The following is a 26296-nucleotide window of genomic DNA, read 5'->3' on the forward strand; positions in this document are numbered from 1 at the left end:
CACCACTGATTGATTGACATAGCCTCCTCTTTCCCATCCCTGCCTTCGCCTGCTCAGTCCATCCACGGAGAAAATTCCTTTGGCTTCAAAGGTTAAGATCAAGAATACCTGAAATGCAAAAAGCTGGTATTCCCAGAGGTCCCTGAACGCAAGAATCTCAGGAGTCAAACCCACCAGTATATTCTTTCCCAGCACTAAAGTACCCAATAGGTGCTTAATAAATACCATTACTACTACTACTACTACATTCATTGATTTGAGTGCGTGGGGAGGAACTACAAAAGACACCGGTTTAATCCTGAACCTTCCAGAAAGGGCCCTTTTAAACGGTGATGGTAGGGCCAGCTTTAGCCAGGCTTTACCAAAATCGCCAAAAGAGGTGAATTCAAATCTCCAGGTTAGAGGTGCCCAACTTCTTACCTTTGCTTTGTCTCGCATGGAGCCTTTACCCAGAATGGACATTTTGGTTAACGTTTCTTCCTGGAGACGCTTCAGCGAATTGCCACGGGGACCCAAAAGTTTGCCAACGAAGTTGAACTACAAAAAAAAAAAAAATCTTGGCATCAGATTTAGTAGTAGATTGTAAAATTAAGGGATACTGCAAGTTTTATGAGGCCAAATGTGAAATAGTCCTTGACTGTTTAGCATTCCCTTACTTTTGAGGTAGATAATAAACCTTTCATTATGTTGGTAAGCCCATAATTGTACCTCATATCAGTCTGTTTATCCTTAGGTCCAACAAATGTGGCTCTTAAATCAACAAAAAGACTGATTTTTTTTTCAGGCTCTGGGCCCTCTCCAAAATATCTATCTAGTTTGCCCCCCCCCAGGGACCATGGCTTGAATGAAGGTCTCTCCCATGGGAGTCAGAGAAGGTCTTTATGCAGTACCATCACAAAACATGGATGTCTGGAGCAACCCCCTGTTCTGTCACTCCTAAGGTTTCTTGGGTTGACTCATCAAGCTGGTATTTATGGGGCTCATAGCTGTTAAAGCTGACTTCTAAAAAGTGGACTTGTGCATGTTACATTGGACGGTAGTACATTTTAGGAAGCAGTGGGGCCTATAGGATAGAGCCTGGGCCTGGGAGAAGGGCCTGGATTCTAATCCCAGCTCCGCCACTTGTCTGGTATGTGACCCAGGGCAAATCACTTCATTTCCCCCTGACTCAGTTACATCATCTGTAAAATAGGGATTAAGACTATGAGCCCAGTTTGGGTCAGAAAGCTCTTCTGGGTGCCCTCCCTTTTTTATGGCATTTTGCTAAGTGCTTACTACATGCTAGGCACTGTACGAAAGGCTGGGGGTAGATACAAGATAGGTTGGACAGAGTCCATGTCCCATATGGGGCTCATAGTATTAGTCTCCATTTTACAGATGAGGTACCTGAGCACAAAGAAGTGACACACAGCAGAAAAGTGGCAGAGCCGGGATTAGAACTCAGGTCCTCTTACTCCCAGGCCCAGGCTCTTTCCACTACACCAAACGGCTTCCCATGATTATGAGTCCGGAATGGAGAAGGTACCGTATCTGATCTCACTGTACCCCACTGATCTACCCCATCATCATCATCATCATCAATCGTATTTATTGAGCGCTTACTATGTGCAGAGCACTGTACTAAGCGCTTGGGAAGTACAAATTGGCAACATATAGAGACAGTCCCTACCCAACAGTGGGCTCACAGTCTAAAACAGGGAGACAGAGAACAAAACCAAACATACTAACAAAATAAAATAAACAGAATAGATATGTACAAATAAAATAGAGTAAAAAAATATGTACAAACATATATACATATATACAGGTGCTGTGGGGAAGGGAAGGAGGTAAGATGGGGGGATGGAGAGGGGGACGAGGGGGAGAGGAAGGAAGGGGCTCAGTCTGGGAAGGCCTCCTGGAGGAGGTGAGCTCTCAGCAGGGCCTTGAAGGGAGGAAGAGAACTAGCTTGGCGGATGGGCAGAGGGAGGGCATTCCAGGCCCGGGGGATGATGTGGGCCGGGGGTCGATGGCGGGACAGGCGAGAGCGAGGTACGGTGAGGAGGTCAGCGGTGGAGGAGCGGAGGGTGCGGACTGGGCTGTAGAAGGAGAGAAGCGAGGTGAGGTATGAGGGGGCGAGGTGATGGACAGCCTTGAAGCCCAGGGCTTACTACAGTGCTTGGCATATAGTAAGTGCTTATCAAATAATATTGTCATTATTATTAGGGTGACCCTATCCCTCCAAATCCTTGGCAAAACCAGCATTCATGGTGGCTCATTTCTTTTCCAGAAACCAACCTGTCATTTTCAAATCTGCCCCTTCTCCTCCCCAGACTTCCACAGACCCTCAGATATTTCATCAGCTCAGAGATTCTCACACACTCCAGAGCTGATTCCATCATGTACAGCTCCCTCAAATTTATTGAGCTGAGCCTTAAATAGCTCCCTGCCTATTCAATTGCTATTAGACGATGTTGCCGCTTTTAAGATTTATATTCAGCTAAAACTTAAGCAAAATAGATTTTAGAACTTGTATCCTTCTTAGACATCAGCTTTTCCTCCTCCGGAGTTTCAGGCCTGACTCCACTCCTGCCGGCGTCTACCAGGCCTGCAAAAGGTTTTTAGTTGGCTGGGGCTTTTATTCTTTCATGGCTTGCTGGTTGTGACTCATCTCATTTCTTGAACTTCCTGGCTCTGACACGAAATGCAAGCACTGCCTTTTCTTATATCTGCACTTCAGGCAGGCACACTGTCAATGGCCAGGAAGCCTACAGTGGGATGCTGCTCCCCTTTTCTTTACTCCAGAATTAGTTGTTTTCTCAGACTCCCAAGGCAAATGGAGCCTTACTGTACTACTTTTCTGACAGATGTGTGGACTGCAGTCACCACTGCAACTTGATCACTTGCTACATTTGCTCAGGAAAAAAAAATCCCATTTGCTGGTCCCACCCATTCTCTTACTCCATTCCTCTCCCTTCACAAGCCTACATGGATTAGTCAGTGGCATGTACTGAGTGCCTATTGTGTGCAGAACACTGTTTTAAATCCTTGGAAGAGTACAATAGAGATAGAAGATATGATTCTTGCCCACAATGAGCTTACAGTCTAGTAGGGGAGACAGACACTGAAACAAATTAAGGGAAGGGAGAGCAAAAGAGAGCTGAGCAGGAACCTTAGATCACACCCCACCCAGCAGTAAATAAGCAGCATGGCCTAGTGGATGGAGCACAGGTCTGGGAGTCAGAAGGTCATGAGTTCTAATCCTGACTCCGCCACTTGTCAGCTGTGTGACTTTGGGCAAGTCACTTAACTTCTCTGTGCCTCAGTTACCTCATCTGTAAAATGGGCATTAAGACTGTGAGCCCGTGAGACAATCTGATCACCTTGTATACCCCCAGCACTTAGAACAGTGCTTTGCACATAGTAAGTGCTTAACAAATGCCATCATCATCATCATCATCATCATCAAAGGGACTGTGTCCAACCCAATTTGCTTGTACCTAACCCCCACGCTTAGAACAGTGCGTGGCACACAGTAAGCACTTAACAAATACCATATTTATTAATAAAGTATACTGCAAATGGGAAACTGCAGATGACCATAGTTTCTGCCCTTCAGAGCAACAATTCATAATAATGATGGCATTTGTTTAGCGCTTACTATGTGTGAAGCACTGTTCTAAGCACTGCACCCAGTAGGCCCGGCATGATTGACTGGAGATGGGGTGGCTTTGAAGGGCTGGCCGGGCAGCCTTCCCAACCAGAACTAGGCAGCCTGATCTGGCTGGGTCCTCTTTCCACTCTTGATTGAATAATAATAATAATAATATTTATTAAGCGCTTACTATGTGCAAAGCACAGTTCTAAGTGCTAGGGAGGTTACAAGGTGATTAGGTTGTCCCAGGGGGGCTCACAGTCTTAATCCTCATTTTACAAATGAGGCAACTGAGGAACATAGAAGTTAAGTGACTTGCCCAAAGTCACACAGCTGACAATTGGCGGAGTCAGAATTTGAACCCATGACCTCTGACTCCAAAGCCCATTCTCTTTCCACTGAGCCATGCCGCTTCCACCAGGACGGGGTGCAGTGGAAACATGCACAAGGAATCACCCAGTTTAGACCCAGCTACCCATGCATCCAGATGCTTAGATAACCCATTTATCAGTCCGGTTTAGAATAGACTTCCACTACTGAAGCACAGTTATAACACACTTATCAATGCAGTTTAGTAGACTTCCACCACAGGGATCTTCTCTTTTTTTTCTTAAAAAATTCAGAGTGAAAGGATACAAGCCTTTTCGGCAAATTCAAATGGATTTTTTTTAAAGGTGGCTCAAATTCTCTTGAGCAAAATGTTTGAAGTTAGAGTGACGGTAAAAGAAAATGTGCAGTCAGCCAAAAGCTGAAGAGTTTTGCAGTGGTGGAGTTGAGATAATAAAGAGGGTTTAATTTCCATTTTGTTCAATTACTACAATATATCACCTTAAAAGGACGGTAATAAAAATAATGTTTCCTTTTAATAAAGGAAATATACTTTGGGCAGAGAATTTATTGAACAGGTCTGAGTGACATTAATGTAAATATAAATTTCTCTACTAAAACAATTAATCACACCTAAATTATAGCTGGTATCAATGTGACAATATCAAGAAGAAATGGTACAAAATGATGTTAAACTCATCACCTGCACTCCGGAAAATAAAATACACTGAATATTAAAATTCCTATATTTGAATGTACTTTCTACTCCACCTTCCAGGAAAGTATTCAACCGTCAGAATGTGGCATGGAGGTAAATCAAATCCCAGGATTCAAAAATCCAAAAGTGATACATCTTATTAGATGAAGTTGTCTAATCATTTATACACTAAAATTGTCTGGCAAAATATTAACTCTACACATCCCTCAACCGCGGCTTCTTGCATGCTTCATTTAATTGCTCTATATTCATCCAACTCTCAATTAAGCATGCTAATTGGAGGTAGAATAAAAAATACAATCCAAAAATTACTCCACAGTTTTATTTCAGCCAGAAGTTCCTCCCCATCAAATCTTCCCCTGGTGTTGTTGGCAACCAGAAAAATGAACGACATTTCACAGCTTCTCTGTCCTCCATTCACCACTGATATAGTTGATGCTATCCTTCAGGTAGGACTGGCAGAAAGAGAAGGATTATTAGCACTACTGATATCTGTCTCTCCGTCTAGACTGTAAGCTCCCTGTCGGCAGGGATCATGTTTTCCAACTCCATTGTACTATACTTTCCTGAACACCTAGTACAGTGCTCTACACACAGTAAGCACTCAATTATTACCATTGATTGAGTGTCCAGTAGGTGCAGTGCACTGTACTTGACATCTGGGAAGTACAGAATAAAGAAACATCACATCCTTTGTCCACAAGGAGTTTCTACTGGATGATTCCCAAAAACAATAATCAACCCAGAACATGGGACTGAGAGTCTGAAGGATCTAGGTTCAAATCTGGGCTCCATCACCTGCCTGCTGTTTGACCTTAGGCAAGTCACTTAACTGATCTGTGGTTCAGTTACCTCACCTATAAAATGAGGACTAATAATGTGAGCCCCATGTGGGACACTATGTCCAACCTGATTAGTAGCACATAGTAAACACTTCATACCATTAAAAAAAGAAACCCAGGATGAAAATATTAATAGATTCCCAATGCCAGTGGGAATTCATATTGTAAATTTATACTGTGAATGAGAAGAAAGAGGGATTCATAGCAGCAGAAGTGAGAGCATTTACTGAGTGTCCCCTGAATGCACTGCCTTGTACTAAGCGCTTAGAAAAGTACCAGACAAAAAAGTGACATACTCCCTGGCCCAAGGAGCTGACACTCTAATGGGGATAGACATAAAAATATTTACAAATGGAGGAGTAAATACATGGAGGAAAAAGTCCCTCCAAACATACTATTGCTACTCTAGGAAAGAGATTACCGGGCTCCAGGTTGGGCATGGAGTGTTATATATTATGGAAGGGTTGGTGGGATTTATAGCAAGATTAGAGAAGAAGAACATGAGTTTTAAAAATTTGTGAGGTGGGAGTGAAACATTACAAAAACAGCTGAGAAGAGGACAGAGCAATTGCATATCTAAGACATGGGTATATATACTCTTATAACACTGCTAAAAAAAAAAGCCTCCCTCTGAACTTACATGGAGTTTATATGCCCGCTGAATACTTAGTGCAGTAGTAGCCTAATCTATACTTAATAAATGAACGGTCAGGATGAGATGAGTCTTCAGTTTGAAGAGAAAATAGATTTGAGACCAATTAGAAGACTTTTGGCAATTTAAAGAAGCAGGTTAATTGAAAAGCAGTGTGACCTAGTGGACAGAGGGTGGGTCTAGGATTCGGAAGGAGCCGGATTCTAATCCCAGCTCTGCCACTTGTCTGCTGTGTGACCTTGGGCAAGACATTTAATGTCTCTGTGCCTCAGTTACCTCATCTGTAAGATGGGGATTAGGACTCTGAGCCACAAGTGAGACATAGACTGGGTCCAGGCTGATTGGCTTGTATCTACCCTAATCCTTAGTACAGTGCCTGTCACAAAACAAGTGCTTAAATTCTATTAAAAAACAAACAAACACAAGAACGCTGTCACCTTGGTATGTATTCCTTCTCCAGAGAATGCCATCAGATATCAAGGAAGTGGATGAAATAATATCAACTGGCTATAAAAAAAAAGTTTTTTCTCTTCTACCCAATTTGCTTTTCTAATTTATTCTAAATTATGATGGCTAAAATAAGTTGCCAAATAAAAAGAAAAGATGCCTTAAGAGAACCAGTCTTTCAGATTGGTTGTTTAAATTTGCTTCTGTGCTGTAAAACAATAAAGAAAAACAAAGGAAAACCTTCATATCTCTTCTGGAAGGCTCATCACTGACATCTGTTAATTAGGTTTCTGTCTTGGACAGCATTATGAGTGGCTAATTAGTCACTGGTACTATTACACCTATTATTCTCACCTGTTTGTTCTTATGGCAAGAAATTATGAACAAGACAGACAATTATACCTTAAAGAACTTCAACACACTGTACTGAAGAAAATGCCTTCTGGTAAGAACGGAGGTGTATAAAGCCTAGCCCAGTGCCATGGTCTCAAAAGTAGTCCTTGATGAGAATAATGTGGTAAAAATACATAAAAATGGTATTGATTAGTAGCATTGTAATAATCTGTGTGCACAATGAGGTCGGAATTGTGGGTCCCTGTTGGCTTTTTCAACTGAGAACACACTAGTAGGTGAATTCATTCATTCATTCCTTCATTTAATCGTATTTATTGAGCCCTTACTGTGTGCAGAGCACTGTACTAAGCGCTTGGGAAGTACAAGCTGGCAACATATAGAGATGGTCCCTACCCAACAGCGGGCTCACAGTCTAGAAGGGGGAGACAGACAACAAAACAAAACATATTAACAAAATAAAATAAATAGAATAAATATGTACAAATAAAATAGAGTAATAAATGCAAACATATATACAGGTGGTGTGGGGAGGGGAAGGAGATAAGGTGGGGGGGATGGGGGGAGGAGGGGGAGAGGAAGGAGGGGGTTCAGTCTGGGAAGGCCTCCTGGAGGAGGTGAGCTCTCAGTAGGGCTTTGAAGGGAGGAAGAGAGCTAGCTTGGCAGATGTGGGCAGGGAGGGCATTCCAGACCAGGGGGATGACATGGGCTGGGGGTCGATGGTGGGACAGGTGAGAACGAGGCACGGCGAGGAGATTAGCGGCAGAGGAGCGGAGGGCGCGGGCTGGGCTGTAGAAGGAGAGAAGGGAGGTGAGGTAGGAGGGGGTGATGTGATGGACAGCCTTGAAGCCGATGGTGAGGAGTTGAGTCTTCCTTGAAAACAGGGAAATACACACACACCCCAACCAACAAATATTAATATGGAAGGTTCTACTACAGTAGAAAGTTATAGAGAAGCAACATGTTCTAGTGGATAAAGCACAGGCCTAGAAGTCACAGGACCTGAGACCTAACCCTGGCTCTGCCACTTGTCTGTGGGTGACCTTGGGTAAGTCACTTCACTTCTCTAGGCCTCAGTACCCTCATCTGTAAAATGGGGATTAAGAATATGAGCCCTATATGGGACAGGTACTGTAACCAACCTGATTAACTTGTACCTACCCCAGTGTTTAGTACAGTGCCTGGCACTTAGAAAACGCTTAACAAATACCATTAAAAAGAAAAACCTGGATAAATTTGTATGAGCAAAGTCAAGGGTGGGTTATCAGAAGGAAGGTTAGGGATATTGGAAAGAACATGCCTCTAAGCATGGAGTTTAATGTCCAGGAAGGAGGTTTCTACTCTGTTAATAGTAACTGTGTTATTTGTTAAGCACTTACTATGTCCCAAGCACTGTACTAAGCACTTGGGTAGATTCAAGTGATTCAGGTCAAACACAGTACATGTCTTACATGGGGCTCGCAGTCTAAAGAGCAGTCTGATGAGAAGCAGCGTGGCTCAGTGGAAAGAGTGTGGGTTTTGGAGTCAGAGGTCATGGGTTCAAATCCTGGGTCCGTCAGCTGTGTGACTTTGGGCAATTCACTTAACTTCTCTGTGCCTCAGCTACCTCATCTGTAAAATGGGGATTAAGACTGTGAGCCCCCCAAGGACAACCTGATCACCCTGCAACCTTCCCAAGGCTTAGAACAGTGCTTTGCACATAGTAAGCACTTAATAATTGCCATCATTATTATTATCCTTTAGACTGCGTTTCTCTGAGCTGTTTTATTGCCACTGTTGGCCAGATGGGCCCAAGTTGGGACCCCATAATGACTCTGCTCATATACTCTCCACTATCTTGGCCTTTCAGTTCCACTTAAGTACTGCAGTTGCCCAGCCCTTGCAGGGCTTATGTACATACCTTGTAGTCTCATCATCTCCTCTATCTGCAAGTCATTTATATGTCTCTTCTCTTGCTAATTTGTAAGCTGCTTGGGGCAAGGATCATATCTCCACTCTACTCTTCCAAGCACTTATTACAGGGCTCTGCACACAGTAAGCAATCAGTAAATATTAATGATTCACAGAGTTCCTTCTAACACACCTACAAACATCCATTTTAAAATTCCCCCTCTGAAATCTATCCTCTTAGATATCACATTCTTCACTGAATATTGAGAAGCAGCGTGGCTATTGAGAAGCAGCGTGGCTCAGTGGAAAAAGCACGGGCTTTGGAGTCAGAGGTCATGGGTTCGAATCCCGGCTCCACCACTTGTCAACTGTGTGACTTTGGGCAAGTCACAACTTCTCTGGGCCTCAGTTCCCTCATCTGTAAAATGGGGATAAAGACTGTGAGCCCCAGGTGGGACAACCTGATCACCTTGTAAATTCCCCAGTGCTTAGAACAGTGCTCTGCACATAGTAAGCGCTTAATAAATGCCATTGTTATTATTATTATTATTATTATTATTATATACAGGTGTCCCAGGATAGTCACCCTTATTTTCCGGTCAATAACTTAAAAAAACAAAGCATGATTTTCCCAGGCAATAGACACAATATGAGTTAAGAGCTTGTAGCACAGTAGCATAGCAGCTGTTATCCGCAACATTCAGCTAAAGGCCGAATGTTACATTCGTTACTGGGAGTGGGGAGTTGATTATAAACCCTTAGAGATTAATAAGAAGGAAAAATTGGAGGTGGGGGACAGTGAGGAAGGGACTCACTGTGAGCCTGCTGTTGGGTAGGGACCGTCTCTATATGCTGCCAACTTGTACTCCCCAAGCGCTTAGTACAGTGCTCTTCACACAGTAAGCGCTCAAATACGATTGAATGAATGAATGAATGAATGAGGGGGATAGCTTACATACTGTATCCCTTCCTTTCTGTTCAGAGATGTATACTCCTTCAATTCCCCAGGACTCTTCACTATACTAAGCACTGGGGACCTTACAATAAGACCAAAGACATGACACACTTTTTCATCCAACACACTTGGTATGTCCCAAAGGTAGAAGATCAATAGTCTCCTCGATGAAAGTACGAACAGCCAAGTCTGGGCTGAAGGTGCCCTGTTCAACCCACCAGGGTGAAACAAGGCTGAGCAATGACTGCAGTACTTTTTCATCCATTCTCTGGTTTCCTGCTTGCAGATGCAATCAGGAATCTAAAAGCAGAATCCAAATCCCTCACACCCTAAAAATTATTTGATTCATGAGGCTCTGAGCAGCATATGAAACAGTTACTCAGGAACTGCCATGTGCAGTTGACTGGGCTCAGCCTCACAGCGCTTAGTGAGCACCTTCTTGTACAGCGGTTGAGCTGGAGACTTGGAAACAAGCAGCATTTTGACACAAAAGCACTAAGTGACATACAAACTGCATAGTCAACCAAGCGCTGCAGACTGACAATAAAACTTTAGAAAAAATAGGTTCTAGCCAAAACCAAACAATTCCACACACACATCCACACACACACGTCAGCAACACAGAACTCAACGTTGTCATCGGACTCTGCTCCCTACATGGTCCACTACCCAACAATGCACAAAGCACACAACAGATTGAAATAGGTGACTTTATCCCTCCCATTGTTAACCTACCCACCCCCTAAAGGCTAAAGCTATTTTTTTCCTACTAGTGACACTGTTAAGTACTTAACACTGGGACAGATACAAGGTTAAGAGATAAAATACAATCTCTGACCCACATGGGGCTCACAATCTACCTTACCGCCATTTTACAAACTATCTGGTCTTCACTTTTCTTCAACTGTCTTGCCCACGATCACACAGCAATCGTCAACTTGAACCTGGGTCCCCGATTCTCAGTCCCATCCACTGTTTTTTTTATGGTATTTGTTAAGTGTTTACAATGTGCCAGGCACAATACTAAGCATGGGGGTAGATTCATTCATTCATTCAATCGTATTTATTGAGCGCTTACAATCCAGACTAGCCTAAGGTCACACAGCAGACAAGTGGCCGAACCTAGAATAGATCCCAGGTCCTTCAGACTATCAAGCCCATGCTCTATCCACTAGGCTACACTGCTTCTCACTTTCCACTAGCTTTCTGATGTTCAACCTGTGAAATGGCCGTAAGGCAGGACCTACCCTCCCCACAGCTCACTTCAATACAATAATGAAAAGCCTTCACTCAACTCCCTTAGCTTTCCTAACCCCTTCATTTACTAGGTTAAGAACTGAAACCGTGGTAATGCTCAATGATCACCAGGCTATTTATAAACTAGATCAAGAAGGCAGCCAGGCAAGCTAGTAAGAGAAATAACCAATCAGCTCTCAATGCTTTTCAAAGAGGACTCATCCATTCACTGTAAGCCATTCAGTAACCATCAGGATGGCTCCCCTTCTAGACTGTAAGCTCGTTGTTATCTGTTTATTGTTTTACCGCATTCTCACAAATGCTTAGTAAAGTGCTCTGCATACAGTAAGAGCTCAATAAATTTGACCGACTGACAGACCTGAGATGGTAAACTGGATCACATCCAGCCTAGAATTTGCCTCCCACCATGGCACCAAAGGATGCTTTCCTGGGTAAAAAAAAAAAAAAAAAAAAAAAAAAAAAAAAAAATTTGAAACAGAAATTCTCAAATCGAATTCTGTTTTAGATATCCACCTTGGATAGAGTAAAACTGAGCTAGCGGCCTTCCTTTCCCAGAGAACAGACCTGAGGGATTCCTGACTTTTCACAAATTGGAGGAGCGAAAAGAAGCCGAAGAAGCACCTGCTAAACACTTTATCTAGTCCAAGCTCTCCCAGTCGCTCCCAATGGCCAGGAGCAAAATCTGTGATGGTTCCCCAGCATCAATTATATTGCCTGATCTTTGTGGCTACCAATCAACAATTGACCATCCTTAGTGCTCTAGGTGCTGCACACCATCTGCAACAAGCCAAACAAATATGGAGAGGGAAACACCGGCAAAGAAGAGTGCCGTTCACGATTTCCAATTTGAACAGTGACTTGGAGCAAGAGCACCAACTGCCATTGAAAACCAGCTAAGATTTGCTGCATTCAGCCCACTGATCACTGACATCTGGACAGAGAACTGAGGGGAACTGACTCCCACTTGGTGGGAGCTGGTTCCAGTTGTTCTGTGGACAACTGTGATGCCCGAAGAGACACTCCAGTCCCAAGAAAGAGCGAATATAAGCCTGCAAGTGTCTCGGGTGCTCTCTCAGGGAGCGGCTGGTACGTGGAGCAGAATTCCAAGTCCACAGCTGGATTTGCACAATGAGGTAAACCCATGCCTGGAAAAAATGAACAGAATGGGCAAATTTCTTTCCAAGACTTTTCAGCCTGCAATCCACTCAAGAGGAGATCACACTCCAACCGTCTGTTTCGCTTGTCTTGGCACAGGGCATCAGCGGAACCTGCTTTGATTCCCAGAGAGTACTTTTTGATCATTTTTCTCTGCAAGATTGAATCACTGGGAGTGGCTCTCAATTGGTCTGGGAGGCCCTCTGATTGACAGCTTGACACCCAGGGGTCTGATTCTTTCACTGTTACCTTTTTAGGATTTGTAAGGATTTATAGTCAGGCATTTGGTCTCTGCAGTGCCACCCACATAGGAACAGGGTAAAAAAAAACAAAAAAACCAAACATCAGGGAAGCTGTGGTTTGTTAAACTAAATCACACTCTGTGACCCTGCTGTTTCACACACAGGAGGAAAGAAGAGAAGCAGAAGCAGATGCTAAACCTCTCATTTAGTCCAAGCTCTACCAGTCACTCCCAGTGGCCAGAAGCAAAACTTCCAGTTGTCCCCATCATTAATTCTCCCTTCCCTAGGGACTGTTCTGACTTCTCTGAGAAGGGAAGGGGAAGAAAGGAAAAGGGTAAAATGGAAGCTACTCAAGTGAACACACTAACTGCCAGATGAGACTGATCCTGGGGAAAGAAGTAAAGAAAGAGTGTCACTGACGGTTCATTTTTCCTTGTGCAATAGAAACAGTAACACTGGCTTGGCATAAGGCAGCAGCGGAACCTGCTTTGATTCCCAGAGTGCTTTTTGATTATTTTTCTCTGCAAGATTGAATCACTGGGGGTGGCTCTTAATTGGCCTGAGAGGCCCTCTGACTGTTGATGTAGTGCACTAGACTAGGCACTTGAATAGTGCAGAATAAACTAGTGGCTCAATTCCTGCCCACAAGGAGTTCACACTCTAATGGGGCAGTCAAAACAACAACTCGAGTGCTCAAAATACATGAGCCCATGTAGATACATGAGTGAAGAGGAAGGTGCAAATAAATTCATAAATAATAGAATTGGCTGAAAGGATTAACAATGCTCAAGGTGCTTGGAGATTAAATGGGGAAGTCTTATTGAAGGAAGTAGTTTTTTAAATCAGATAAACCAAGATTTTAGCTGTCAGTGTCAGAATTCTCTAATTTCACTTATGAAAATAGGTTGGAGTCCATGATTCAATCAATGGCAGTTATTGAGTGTTCACTGTGAGCAGAGAAATGTGCTAAGCTCTTCGGAGAGTACAGTACAACAGAATTGATAGACATGTTCCCTTCCCTCAATGACTTTACAGTCTAAAGGGGAAGGCATTAGGACATAAACTCCTTGTGGATAGAGGGCATGTCACTTCTTTGTGCTATGCTTTTCTAGGTGGTTATTATAGTACACTGCACCAGTGGGTTCTCAATAAATAATAATGATGGTATTTGTTAAGCACTTACTATGTGCCGAGCACTGTTCTAAGCGCTGGTAAATAACACTATGACTACTACTGGACAGGGGATACCTCTCCCCAGAAATACCTGTTCATACAGTTCACTTTCACAGTTCATTTCCATGAACTTAATGTGAAAAAAGGGCCCAAGTACAATTGCCGGATCATGCAAAAACAATTCAGATCTTGGACATGGGACTCCTGGAGAAATAATTCAGACCTTGGATCTGGGACTGGGCATAGAAGCATCCCAAACTGAGCCCCCTCCTTCCCAGACTGAGCCCTTTCCTTCCTCTCTCCATCCTCCCCCTCCCCCCGCCTTACCTCCTTCCCCTCCCCACAGCACCTGTATATATGTATATGTTTGTATGTATTTATTACTCTATTTTATTTGTACATATTCTATTTATTTTATCTTGTTAATATGTTTTGTTTTGTTGTCTGTCTCCCCCTTCTAGACTGTGAGCCTGCTGTTGGGTAGGGACCGTCTCTATATGTTGCTAACTTGTACTTCCCAAGCGCTTAGTACAGTGCTCTGCACACAGTAAGCACTCAATAAATATGACTGAATGAATGAATAGAACGATTCTGATTCACTTCCTTCTGAGACACAGGGAGATTTCCAATATGGATGGATAATTGGGCAAACACCCTCAATTTGGGAGTCTTGTGCTCTTACCCTCCCCACCAGAGATAGAAGAGGTGAGGTCATTGTGGGAAATCCATTAGTAATCACTTGCTCTGCTGAGTCAACAGTAGGATCAAAGAATACTCTTCTACTAAGTGCTGAACCATCAGCCACTCCTAAATCAGTTCAAAAGCACCACACAAAGACTCAATTGAAGGGTCTCAGGGGCTGGTGCAGAAGGCAAAAAAAGTCAGGTGCTCCCACTTCATGCACCATCTGGGTTTGCACTTGATTCCTGCCTCAAGAATTCCTTGATTACTAGACCAAATCTTTCATCTAAATCCAGATACATTTGTATTGTAATAGACCACAAGGGTGTTAGTTATCCTCACAGGCGAGCATGCTAAAGATGTAGCAAACTTCAAAAACAATTTCTAAATTTTACTTCCGATGGTATTTACTAAGCGCCGACTATGTACCAAGCACTGGGGAAGATACAAGATTAACAGACCAGGAAGAAGCAATTCCATAATTCAAATTGTCTCATGGTTCAATTTCTGAGCCTCAACTGAAGGTGAACTAATTCACTAAAATTAAAATAGGCAAAAAAAAAGGGAATGGGTAGGGGACAAGCAATATTACTTCATTCCATTGCACATTTCATAATAAGACCAAACAGCTACTCTTTAAAAACCAAACAAAAAAAATTCCTTTCAAAACTACCTAATTTGTCACAGATTTTAATCAAACATTTATATTTATTGAGCATTTATTATGTGCAGAACACTGCACTGAGTACTTGGAGGAGTACAATATGACAGAGTTGGTAGACACATTCCCTGACTACAAAGAGCTTACAGGCTTAAGAGGATTTACTATATTATCAGCTTCCCAGTCAAACATGCATTTGCCAAGCGCCTGTGTGAAAAGCACTGTACTAAACACTCAGAAAAGTGCACTAGCCAGTAGACATGATCCCTGCCCTTCAGAACAATACAGTCTAGTAGTGGAAGAGACCCAGCACTGAAATGCTTTACAGTTAAGGGAAAGAAGGAGCTGGAGACACACAGATGAGTGTTGCTTAGGTAATAGGTTATGTAATTCCATTTCCTAGTCAAACTAAAATCCAAATGCAGAGGTAATTAAAAGCTTATCTGAGGACAGCACAACAACTAAAGCACTGGATGTGAATAAACCTTTCTGGGATCGAGAAGCAGCGTGGCTCAGTGGAAAGAGCCCGGGCTTTGGAGTCGGAGGTCATGGGTTCAAGTCCCAGCTCCACCAATTGTCAGCTGTGTGACTTTGGGCAAGTCACTTCACTTCTCTGGGCCTCAGTTCCCTCATCTGTAAAATGGGGATTAAAACTGTGAGGCCCCCCCCGTGGGACAACCTAATCACCTTGTAACCTCCCCAGCGCTTAGAACAGTGCTTTGCACATAGTAAGCACTTAATAAATGCTATTATTATTATTATCTAGGGCTCTGAAAGATTGCAATCCTACAGATTGTAAATAATAATAGTGACAATATTTATTAATCTTTTACTATGTGCCAACCACCACAATAATCATTGGGGTAGATACAATACAGTTAGTTTGGACCCAGTACCTTTTCCACTCTGTATTTAGGACAGGTATTTCATCCCCATTTTACAGATAACGAAACCTGGGCCTTGAAAGGTTAAGTGATTTGCCTCAGGTCACACAGCAGGCAAGTGGCAGAGCTGGGACTAGACTCCAGCTCTCATTCTCAAGGCCCTCTGATTCCCTTAAAGTTCACCTGAACAATTATCAAAAGAACAATGACCATGATCCACTGATGAATGGTTTTCTGCCCTCAGGAAAAAAAAAAGAATTTTACATTAATGTTTTAACGAGGGAATGATTTCTTTTGTTTTAAGGAGGGAATGATTTCTATTGACTAATTCTATGTCAAAGGAGGAAAATCTCTTTGGTAATATCATTAAAGCAAACATTAGTTCTCTAGGCCACATTATGCAGGTGTTTGTATTTATCCAAACTCTGACCTGAAGAAGTAGTTGCTCCCCTGTCAGAACAATGAAAAAGGATTAAATAAGTCTAATTATGTGGAAATCCCAATGAGACCATCTTCTTTGAGGGGAACAATGCATTAACTGATATAGAGTTGATATTTTAGAAGAGTCTGAAGAGCCAAATCTACTAGCTAAGAAATCGATTCCTAACCCACCACTCTGGCAGTCTTTAAGATGAATGGAGATTGTAAACTCCTTGAGGCCTTGGTTCATGTCAACTAGCTCTATTGTAGTTCCCCAAGCACAATGCTCTGCAAAGAGTAGATTTTAAGCTGCTTGAGGGCAGGGACCATGTCTATTAACTGCTGTACTTTTTCAACTGCTCAGCACTGGGCTTGCACCCAAATACATGGATAGTGCACAACTACTTTTGATGATGGATGGTCTGGAACTCAACCCACAAAACATCTGAATCCTATTCCCAAATCATTTCCCTTTGGTTTTTGGAGCCAGTATGGCTGGCATTATGATAGTACAGATTCTACATTGGTTTCTACCTGTATCAAATCCGGACTACCCCAACTCAGGCCAATCAAATATACAAAAATGAAAACAAAAACATTGAAAGTGACAAGGCCCAGCACAATTCTGGGGATGGACCAGCAGTTCAAACAACCTGGATGGTGCCACATCTCTTCTAGTTCTGAGAAATGAAGAAATGAGGAGAGCCATGATGGTCTGAGTGAAAAAGGGAAACCCAGAGAGCAAGAACAGTGAAGGAGACTGGTGAGGTTGGGAAGGAAATGGGAAGAGGCAGACTGTAATGTCACACCACATCTGCAGCTGCAGACTTCCAAGCACCTTAGGGAGACTCACTGTTTCAGTTTATATTTCCTGACAGGGGGAATGATTAAATATAGAAAAATGATTCTCAAGGGAGCCCATGAAGAGTCAAAATAATACAGTAAGGTTTTAGAACTCAAAGTATCATGTTTTCCAGCCATCATAATCAATCCAGTGGTGAAAGCAGACCTTTGCCCTGGTACCCATTATCGTGCAAGCTCTCTGTGGGCAAGGAATGTGTCATTTCTGTTTTGTGCTCTTCAAGGGCTTAGTACAGTGCACTGCACCCAGAGTACACTCAAGTGGTATTACTGTGATTAAGACTGAAATTTGGGATAATTACAGGATCACCACGTCCGCAGTAAAATAGGCCTGTCTTCTGTCCAGTAACTTGAATTCTATAAGTCACACCACAGAACTGTGGGTGCTGAATTTCTGTCCCAGCAATATCCTATGGATAGCCCAGGAAGGTGCACCCATTCACTAGAGAAGCAGTGTGGCTTAGTGGAAAGAGCACGGGCTTGGGAGTCAGAGGTCGTGGGTTCTAATTCCGCCTCCACCACTTGTCAGCTATGTGACTTTGGGCAAGTCACTTAACTTCTCTATGCCTCAGTTACCTCATCTGTAAAAAGGGGATTAAGACTGTGAGCCCCACGTGGGACATCCTGATTACCTTGTATCTACTCTAAAGCTTAGAACAGTGCTTGGCACATAGTAAGCACTTAACAAATGCCATCATTATTATTATTATGCTGAGAAACCCACTTTCAAATTCAGAGTGGCTCAGAACTGGGACCCACAGTGGCCTGGGAGTCAGAAGGACCTGGGTTCTTCCTCTGCCACTTTCACTCATTCAGTTGTATTTATTGAGCACTTACTGTGTGCAAAGCACTGTACTAAGCACTTGTCTGCTGTGTGACCTTGGGCAAGTCACTTCCATTATCTGTGCCTCAGTTCCTTCATCTGCAAAATGGGGATTAAGACTGTGAGCCCCTTGTGGAACATGGACTGTGTCCAACCTGATTAGCTTGTATCAACCCCAGCACTAAGTACAGTGCCTGGCACATAATAATAATAATAATGGCATTTATTAAGCGCTTACTATGTGCAGAGCACTGTTCTAAGCGCTGGGGAATTTACAAGGTGATCAGGTTGTCCCACGTGGGGCTCACAGTCATCCCCATTTTACAGATGAGGGAACTGAGGCCCAGAGAAGTGAAGTGACTTGCCCAAAGTCACACAGTTGACAAGTGGTGGAGCCGGGATTTGAACCCATGACCTCTGACTCCAAAGCCCGTGCTTTTTCCACTGAGCCACGCTGCTTCTCTAAGTGCTTGTAAGTAAGCATAGTAAGTGCTTGCAAATACCATTAAAAATAAAAAGAGTTATAGTAAGAAAAAATAATGATGACATCTCTTAAGAACTAATGTATCAAGTACCATATAAGTGCTGCGATAGATATAAGATTATCAGGTCAGCCACAGTCCCTGTCTTTCACTGGGCTCACAGTTTCAGTATGAGGGAGAACAGGTACTGAATCTCCATTTTACAGGGAGAAAACTGAGGCATAGAGAAGTTAGGCGGCTAGGTCCAGGTCACACAGCGGACAAGTGGCAGAGCTCTTACAACTCAGGTCTTCTGATTCTCAAGCTCGTGTTCCATCCAGTAGGCCACACTGCTTCCTTAGAGACCAGAAACTGAAGTGTGGCCTGGGAATGGCAAGAGACCCTCAAGCAATCAGTCTAATTACTACTAGCAAATGTTGAAATAATCTCATTTTATTTAGTGCTGAGCTCCAAAGGAAGTTCTGCAAATGGTGATTTGGGGACAGAAATGATAGTGTCAGCTTGCATTTCTGAAATTGCAGCTTTTCCTGAAACAAGGAGTTGATAGAGTGGCCTCAGCACCACCACATTCCTAAAACAAAGTCCCTGTCTCTTGTTGGTTCTCCCCTTCACTCTATTAATTGGCAACAACATCAAGCTTTTTTGTTGGAACCACTGGCAGTGCAGAGTTCTCCTTTTCCTTCCATGGTCAATTATTCTAAACTGAAACATTCCTGTTCTAGCATTGAGTGGCAGCGGCGGTCATTAATCCAAACAGAGCGCAGCAATCGGTTTCACCGCAGCAGGCTCGTTCATCAGTTAGGTCTTGCAGCAAAATGGCATGCTATCTGCATAATAAATCCAGAAAGTCCAATCATTGTAGAAAGGTGTGAGAAAGTCACCCTCAACCTTATTTCGTTAAACTGCCCTCACGCAAAATGCTTATTTTCAGGTGAACAGCTCTAATGAACAGTTCTCTTCTTGGAAGAAGCAAAACTAAGACGTTTCTACGACATTTTTCTCCTCGTTTTTCTGAATTGGGTTAACCTACCCTCAGATCAAGTCCCAAATAGGATATTGATGAAAGCTAAATAAATTAAAACAAAAGGATGCAACTTTACCTTTTCTAGAGAGAAACTTTTTGGGCTACAGTTTCAGACCAATGAATGGGTAAAAGACATTTTCATTTGAATAAAACTGTCAAACTGAAACACTAACTTCCCTATGTACTACTTACCTTGGGGAACTGCTTCACAGGAATTAACACTTTCTGTCCCAGCTTCATGTTTTTATTAATCACTACATCAATGTACTTTTCTTCTTCTTTTCCTTCCCCTTTCTGGAACTTCTCAATTTCTGTGGAGGGGAAAAAATACATGTCATGAATTCTTAAATCAGTAACAGATTCCTTACATATGGAGAGTTCAGAAAAGCTTTGTCATTTGGGATGAATTCAAACAGTTGTTGTGGGTCATGAAACAGAACAAGAAAAATTTCAGCATGATGACTGACACAGGTTGGACTGGACTTCTGTGACCCTGTTAGTTGAGTGATTGAATGCTTAGCTCAAAATGACCATAAATAAGGAATATGGAATGGAGGAATGGAGGGGAACTACCCTCTCCCTAACACCAGTTCCACTTATTCTTTAAAAACTCACTTGAGATAGACAACCTATAAATAGGTCCTGTGCCTGACCTGGTTAACTTGTATCTGCCCCAGGGCTTAGAATAGTGCTCAACAAATAGCCCAATTATTATTATTATTAGTTGCATACGAAACCTTAATACAGTAAGTAGCTTTAGCTCCATCTCATCGTTAAATAGTCGCTCCAATGCTTAGTGGTCACTGATTTCTCCTGGTGAACTTCAACTGATAGATATCCAATCTACCACTATATCCTGTTAGTTCAACCTTACAACATCACTAAAATCTGCCCTTTCCTCTCCATTCAAGCTGCTACCTCATTAACCCAAGCACTTACCCTATCCTGCCTTGATTACTCTATCAGCCTCCTGTCTCTCCCTCATCAGTCCACACTTCACTCTGCTCCCCAGATCATTTTTCTACAAAAACGTTCAGTCCATGTTTCCCCACTCTTCAAAAATCTCCCGTGGCTGCCCATCTACTTCCGAATCAAACAAAAACTCCTTACCACTGGCTCTAAAAACACTCAATCACCTTGCCCCCTCCTACTTCATTACTCTCCTACTACAACCCAGCCCACACACTTCTCTTCTTTAATGCCAACCTACTCAGTGTATCTTGATCTCATCTATTTCGCCGACGACCTCTCACCAACATGCTGCCTCTGGCATGGAACACCCTCCCTCTTTATAACTGACAATTACCCTCTCCACCTTTAAAGACTTACTGAAGGCACAACTCCTTCAAGGGGCCTTCCCTAAGCCATTTCCTCTTTCCCCACTCTTTTCTGTATTGCCCTGATTTACTCACTTTATTCACCCCTCCCTCAGTACCACAGTACTTTCATTCATTCATTCATTCAATCGTATTTATTGAGCGCTTACTGTGTACAGTTAAGCACTTGTGAAGTACAAGTTGGCAACATATAGAGACGGTCCCTACCCAACAACGGGCTCGCAGTCTAGAAGGGGGAGACAGACAATAAAACAAAACATGCGGACTGGTGTCAAGTCATCACAATAAATAGAAATAAAGCTAGATGCACATCATTAACAAAATAAATAGAATAGTAAATACGGACAAGTAAAATAGAGTAATAAATCTGTACAGATCTGTAATTTATTTATATTAATGTCTGTCTCCCCTCTAGCCTGTGAGTTCATTGTGGGCAGAGAAGGTGTCTACCAACTCTATTGCACTGTACTCTCCCAAGTGCTTAGTACAGTGCTCTGCATACAGTAAGCACTCAATAAATACAACTGATTGAACTTGGAAACAATCCCTGCTTTTGGCTAAAATATTTTCTACAAAGTTTAAAGGCTTTAAAGAGGACATTTAGAAGCTGTTACATTTACTACTTTGCTTCTTCAACATTGGTATGAAAGGTATCTGAACCCTAGAGGGTCAATGCAATGAACTGAATTAGGTAAATATTCCACTAAATGCAAACAAGCTACTTTAAGGGATACTTTCATGGACTGATTGATTTATGATCACCTTTAATGTCAACAGTAACAAAAAATACCAGAAATGAAATGTTATACAGAAAGACTGCTCACTCTCTGTATCATTAACTATTAATTTTAATGAGTTTCAGATCATTCTCTCACATTACTGAATAAAATATTGGTGAGCCAGCTGAAATAAATTCAATAGAAAGGACACTTCCTGCTGTCTCGCTTATTTCTCTACTCTAGACCCAATAATATTCAAAGGGTGTGAAAGCAAAAACGTTTGTAGAAGAATGCATTCAGTTGACTCATTTTCAATAAGGCTATCTACTGCTAATATCCAGCATGGTATGATCATTTAAAATAAGTGGATCAAGAGCGAGGATGGCTAAATAATGTTGGTGATGCAATGCACAATAAATCAGGTCTCTGGGAAGAACAATAGGCCAGAATGCTTGTCTCTTCCCAGTTCCGTTGCTCTGCTTCTCACATCTGAAAGCATCAATACAGGTCAAAATTCAAAGCTGCTGAAATGTGATCATTGTTCTTTGCAGAATGATCCATCAACAGGTATTTATTGATTACCTACTTGGTGCAGAACACTGTACTAAGCACCTGGGAAAGTACAGAAGACTTCGTAGACAAAGTTCTGGCCCTCCATGAGCTTGCTGTAAGATTCTTACTGAAAGAGAGTGTGTCCTCTAGTAGTATAGTAATATACAGTTATATAGCAGTATATAGTAGGTCCTGCACACAGGGCACAACAAAGGGAAATGAAAGCAAGGTGAGAGTTAACTATGGTCCAAGTCCACTAAGGGACTCAAAATTTAATAATAAAGTACAGAAAAGATGGTTTAGGATAACCAGTAAGTAGTATTTATTGAGAACTTGCTGTGTAAAGAATGCTGTACACAAAGCTTGGGAAAGAGTGAGTAGACAGGATTCCTGGCCAGGATGAGCTTACAGTCTACAGAACGGGAACATACGGAAAGCCCCACTTTTCATTCATTCAAACGTATTTATTGAGCGCTTACTGTGTGCAGAGCACTGTACTAAGCGCTTGGGAAGTACAAGTTGGCAACATATAGAGATGGTCCCTACCCAACAGCGGGCTCACAGTCTAGAAGGGGGAGACAGACAACAAAACGTATTAACAAAACAGAATAGAATAGTAAATATGTACAAGTAAAATAAATAGAGTAATAAATATGTACAAACATATATACAGGTGCTGTGGGGAGGGGAAGGAGGTAAGGTGGGGGGGATGGGGAGGGAAAGGAGGGGGATAGGAAGAAGGGGGCTCAGTCTGGGAAGGCCTCCTGGAGGAGGTGAGCTCTCAGCAGGGCTTTGAAGGGAGGAAGAGAGCTAGCTTGGAAGATGTGTGGAGGGAGGGCATTCCAGGCCAGGGGGAGGACGTGGGCCGAGGGTCAACGGCGGGACAGGCGAGAACGAGGCACATTGAGGAAGTGAGCGGCAGAGGAGCGGAGGGTGTGGGCTGGTCTGTAGAAGGAAAGAAGGGAGGTGAGGTAGGAGGGGGCGAGGTGATGGAGAGCCTTGAAGCTGAGAGTGACGAGTTTTTGCCTGATGCGTAGGTTGACTGGTAGCCACTGGAGATTTTTGAGGAGGGGACTCATCTCCCACTGCCTTCTGCATTGCCCTGACTTGCTCCCTTTGCTCTTCCTCCCTCTCCCCGCCCCACAGTACTTATGTATATATCTGTCATTTTGTTTATTTATATTGATGTCTATTTGTATTGATGTCTGTCCCCCCACCCCCACAGACTGTGAGCTCATTGTGAGCAGGGAGTGTCATTCTTTATTGCTCTTTTGTACTTTCCCAAGTGCTTACTATGGTGCTGTGCACACAGTAAGCACTTAATATGATTGAATGAATGAGTGATGGAATCCCAAAACAACGTAAGACAAGGACAAAGATAAACAGAATATGAGCAACTGGACATTGCAGCATGAAGAGCAGAATTTCAGGCTCTTCGAAGCTCAGGGTCCACAGTAAAAGTAGCTAAAGCCATAATAATGATAATAATAATGATATTGGTTCAGTGTTTAATATGTGCCAGGCACTGTACTGAGTGCTAGGGTGGATATCAGGAAATCAGGGTGGACACACAATCCCTGTCCCATGTGAGGCTCATGGTCTCAATCCCCATTTTACAGATGAGGAAACTGAAGCCCAGAAAAGAGAGGTGACACAGAAGTGTGGTCACATGGCAGACAAGTGGCAGAGCCATCATTAGAACCCATGACCTTCTGAATCTCATGCCCCTGCTCTATCCACTATACCATGCTGCACTTCTGTCCTCTCCCAAGTGCTTAACAGTGTTCTGAACCAAGTAGGTGAACAATAAATACCTACTGATTGATTCTTTGAATGGGTTTTCAGTCTTGGGCCTGTTAACCTCTCGGAGATGCTACCAGGCTTGGGAAAAATCTCAAGTCACAGCCTCCTATTCTTCCACATAAGTCTCCTTTCCATTTCAAACACTGCTGAAAGAGACTGGAAATCTGTATGTGCATACATCCATTCACACACCTATTGATAGATATGCACTCATAGCTATTTCTTATATTAAAAAGTCTGTCTAATCTTAATATGCTCAGAAATAAAATGGGGATTTCTTCTACTAATTAAAGCTGAAGTCATGCACAGTTACACCTAATTGAGCACATGATATGAGACTTACTGCTTTTTTCCTGAGGAATAAAGCTCACTTAATGCATTCACTTGCTGGTACCTCTATGTCATGTGTTAGCAGCTTCCTAAATAGCACTGAAACTCCTCATTTCTATCGGATATTGGTATTGTAAGAAGACTATTGGAAAATGAACAGCTAAAATATACAACTTTTAACAAGAAAGCCATCACAGACTTTGACACTGAAAGACCAATTCACCAATTTGTCTCAAATTGGAACCTCTTCTCAGAGTGTGATGAACCAATCTGTTTTGCCTCCCAAATGACTAGGTGCTAAATTAAACAAACTATACCATTCAGATATGGGTACCAATCACACCTCTTGTCTTACTCATATTCTTTTAAGCCGCCTAAGGGAAAGTAGGTGGAGAGAGTAACAGTCCTCTTCACCTCACCCTTAGCATTTACAGAACTCCTCCTGTCGGCACAGCAGAATACCAGGTGCCAGGAAAACTTCAACAGAAGAGACGTGATACCTATCAATCAATCATCTTGACAATAACCTTTACGTAAGGATTTTTAGAAGGGGATGAGGAGGGGCAGACAATAACCAGTTCAAGGGGATCAGGAGAAGTTTCTTCTCAGAGGCTTCTGGAAGATGGAAATAGCAAGAGGCAGATTTGAAAATAGCAAAAGTCTCTGTAACCAGGAACGTCTTCACAAGGCAAAAAGCCACACTTACCCTGCCCAGAGTGGAAACACTCAGTAGTATTTGTTGAGAGCTTACTGTGTGGAGAGTTCTGTACTAAGCGCTCAGAAGAGTACAATACCAAGAGTTGCTAGAATGCAGAAGAATTATAGAATGATAATTCTCTATTATTGAATGATAATAATAATGATTATTGAGCACTTACTGTGTGCAGAGCACTGTAATAAGTGCTTGGGAGAGTACAATATAACAGAATTGGTAGACACGTTCCCTACAGATGAAGACCTAGTTGTCCCACAGGCAGTCACTCTCCATCTTCTGGGGAAATTCTCCACCAGAGTGGCAGCTGGATTGACGACACCATCCTCGCAGTTGCACTTAGGTTAGCTCACACACCACAGTTGAAGTAGATATTACAAAGGAAGAACAAAACTGGCTTATCAAATGGAGAATAAGTTGATAGCATATCTTTGCAAGCCCACACTAGTCTATTTCTATGAGAGCACAGATTATCTCTGAATCACATCAAGTTTACAGAATTGAAAGGGAGGCAATGCAGAGAGATGGAAGAGATGCTGTAAATAACCGTGAACTGCTGTTGGAAATTGCAATGATTACAGTCCAAATACTCAGCTGGTGCTTGATGCATCATGATTAGCTTTGTAACTTCATCCCCGAAGCCATAACATTTCTCTCACACCCCCGATGTCGAGAAGGGGGAACCAGCATTTCAGCGCTTGTATGAACATCACTGGAGATTTTGCAAGGTCTCTTTGGATCAAGCTCGAGTTCGTTGTGGAAAACGAAGCCAGAACAGAAAGGAAATCCAATCAGATTTTCAAGGTCGAAAGGATAGGAGGATTTGACTTTCTCTAATCCCTAGATTACATTCTGTTGTACTGGATTCAGCTTCGGGTGCCAAGGCAGCCCCTGGGCTCAGAAATAATAAACAAACTCGTGATTAAGGTTTCTGATAATACCAAGGATTAAAATGCCAGGCTTTCAGGCCACAGGACAGTGCATTTGTGACAATCCAAGAATCCATCTGGAGCAATAATTACAAACTCTTTGGGTCTACTGCAGAGGTGTTAAATAAGGATCGCTTCCTGATTGACCTTCAAAATATATTACTGAATTCATTAAGCAACTGGACAACTAGACTGGGTTTCATTTTAATCTGGGAAACATCTTTCTAGGAAAGAAAGCCAGAGTCATTAATGAATGGTTTGTACGTCAAATTCTTCTTAGGATCAAGCAGCACTTAAAGGTTCTACAGATCTACCTCAAAGATCAAAGTGTCCTGCCACCTCACTAATTCAAATTTTCTTTGTGAAACAAATTCCCAGTGCACCCAGAAGGAGTTATGACGATGGTCTTTGTTTAGTGCTTACTATGTGCCAAAC

The 26296-nt window shown here is 42.6% G+C and overlaps 1 protein-coding gene across 3 annotated transcripts in view; it reads right to left on the reverse strand.

Moving 5' to 3' along the window:
* Positions 1 to 26296, reverse strand: part of KHDRBS3 (KH RNA binding domain containing, signal transduction associated 3) — a 129707-nt gene that overhangs the window by 59289 nt on the left and 44122 nt on the right. For all 3 annotated transcript variants that reach the window (XR_005454908.1, XM_038760548.1, XM_038760549.1), the window contains 2 exons: positions 19672 to 19790; positions 421 to 537 (listed from right to left, as the gene is read on the reverse strand). Coding sequence is in view for 2 of the 3 variants with exons in the window: in XM_038760548.1 (XP_038616476.1) it covers positions 421 to 537; positions 19672 to 19790 (236 nt within the window). In the remaining variant the exon portion in view is untranslated. The remainder of the gene's footprint in view (positions 1 to 420; positions 538 to 19671; positions 19791 to 26296) is intronic.

Source organism: Tachyglossus aculeatus, chromosome 18, assembly GCF_015852505.1.
Source record: "Tachyglossus aculeatus isolate mTacAcu1 chromosome 18, mTacAcu1.pri, whole genome shotgun sequence".
Classification (NCBI taxonomy): domain Eukaryota; kingdom Metazoa; phylum Chordata; class Mammalia; order Monotremata; family Tachyglossidae; genus Tachyglossus; species Tachyglossus aculeatus.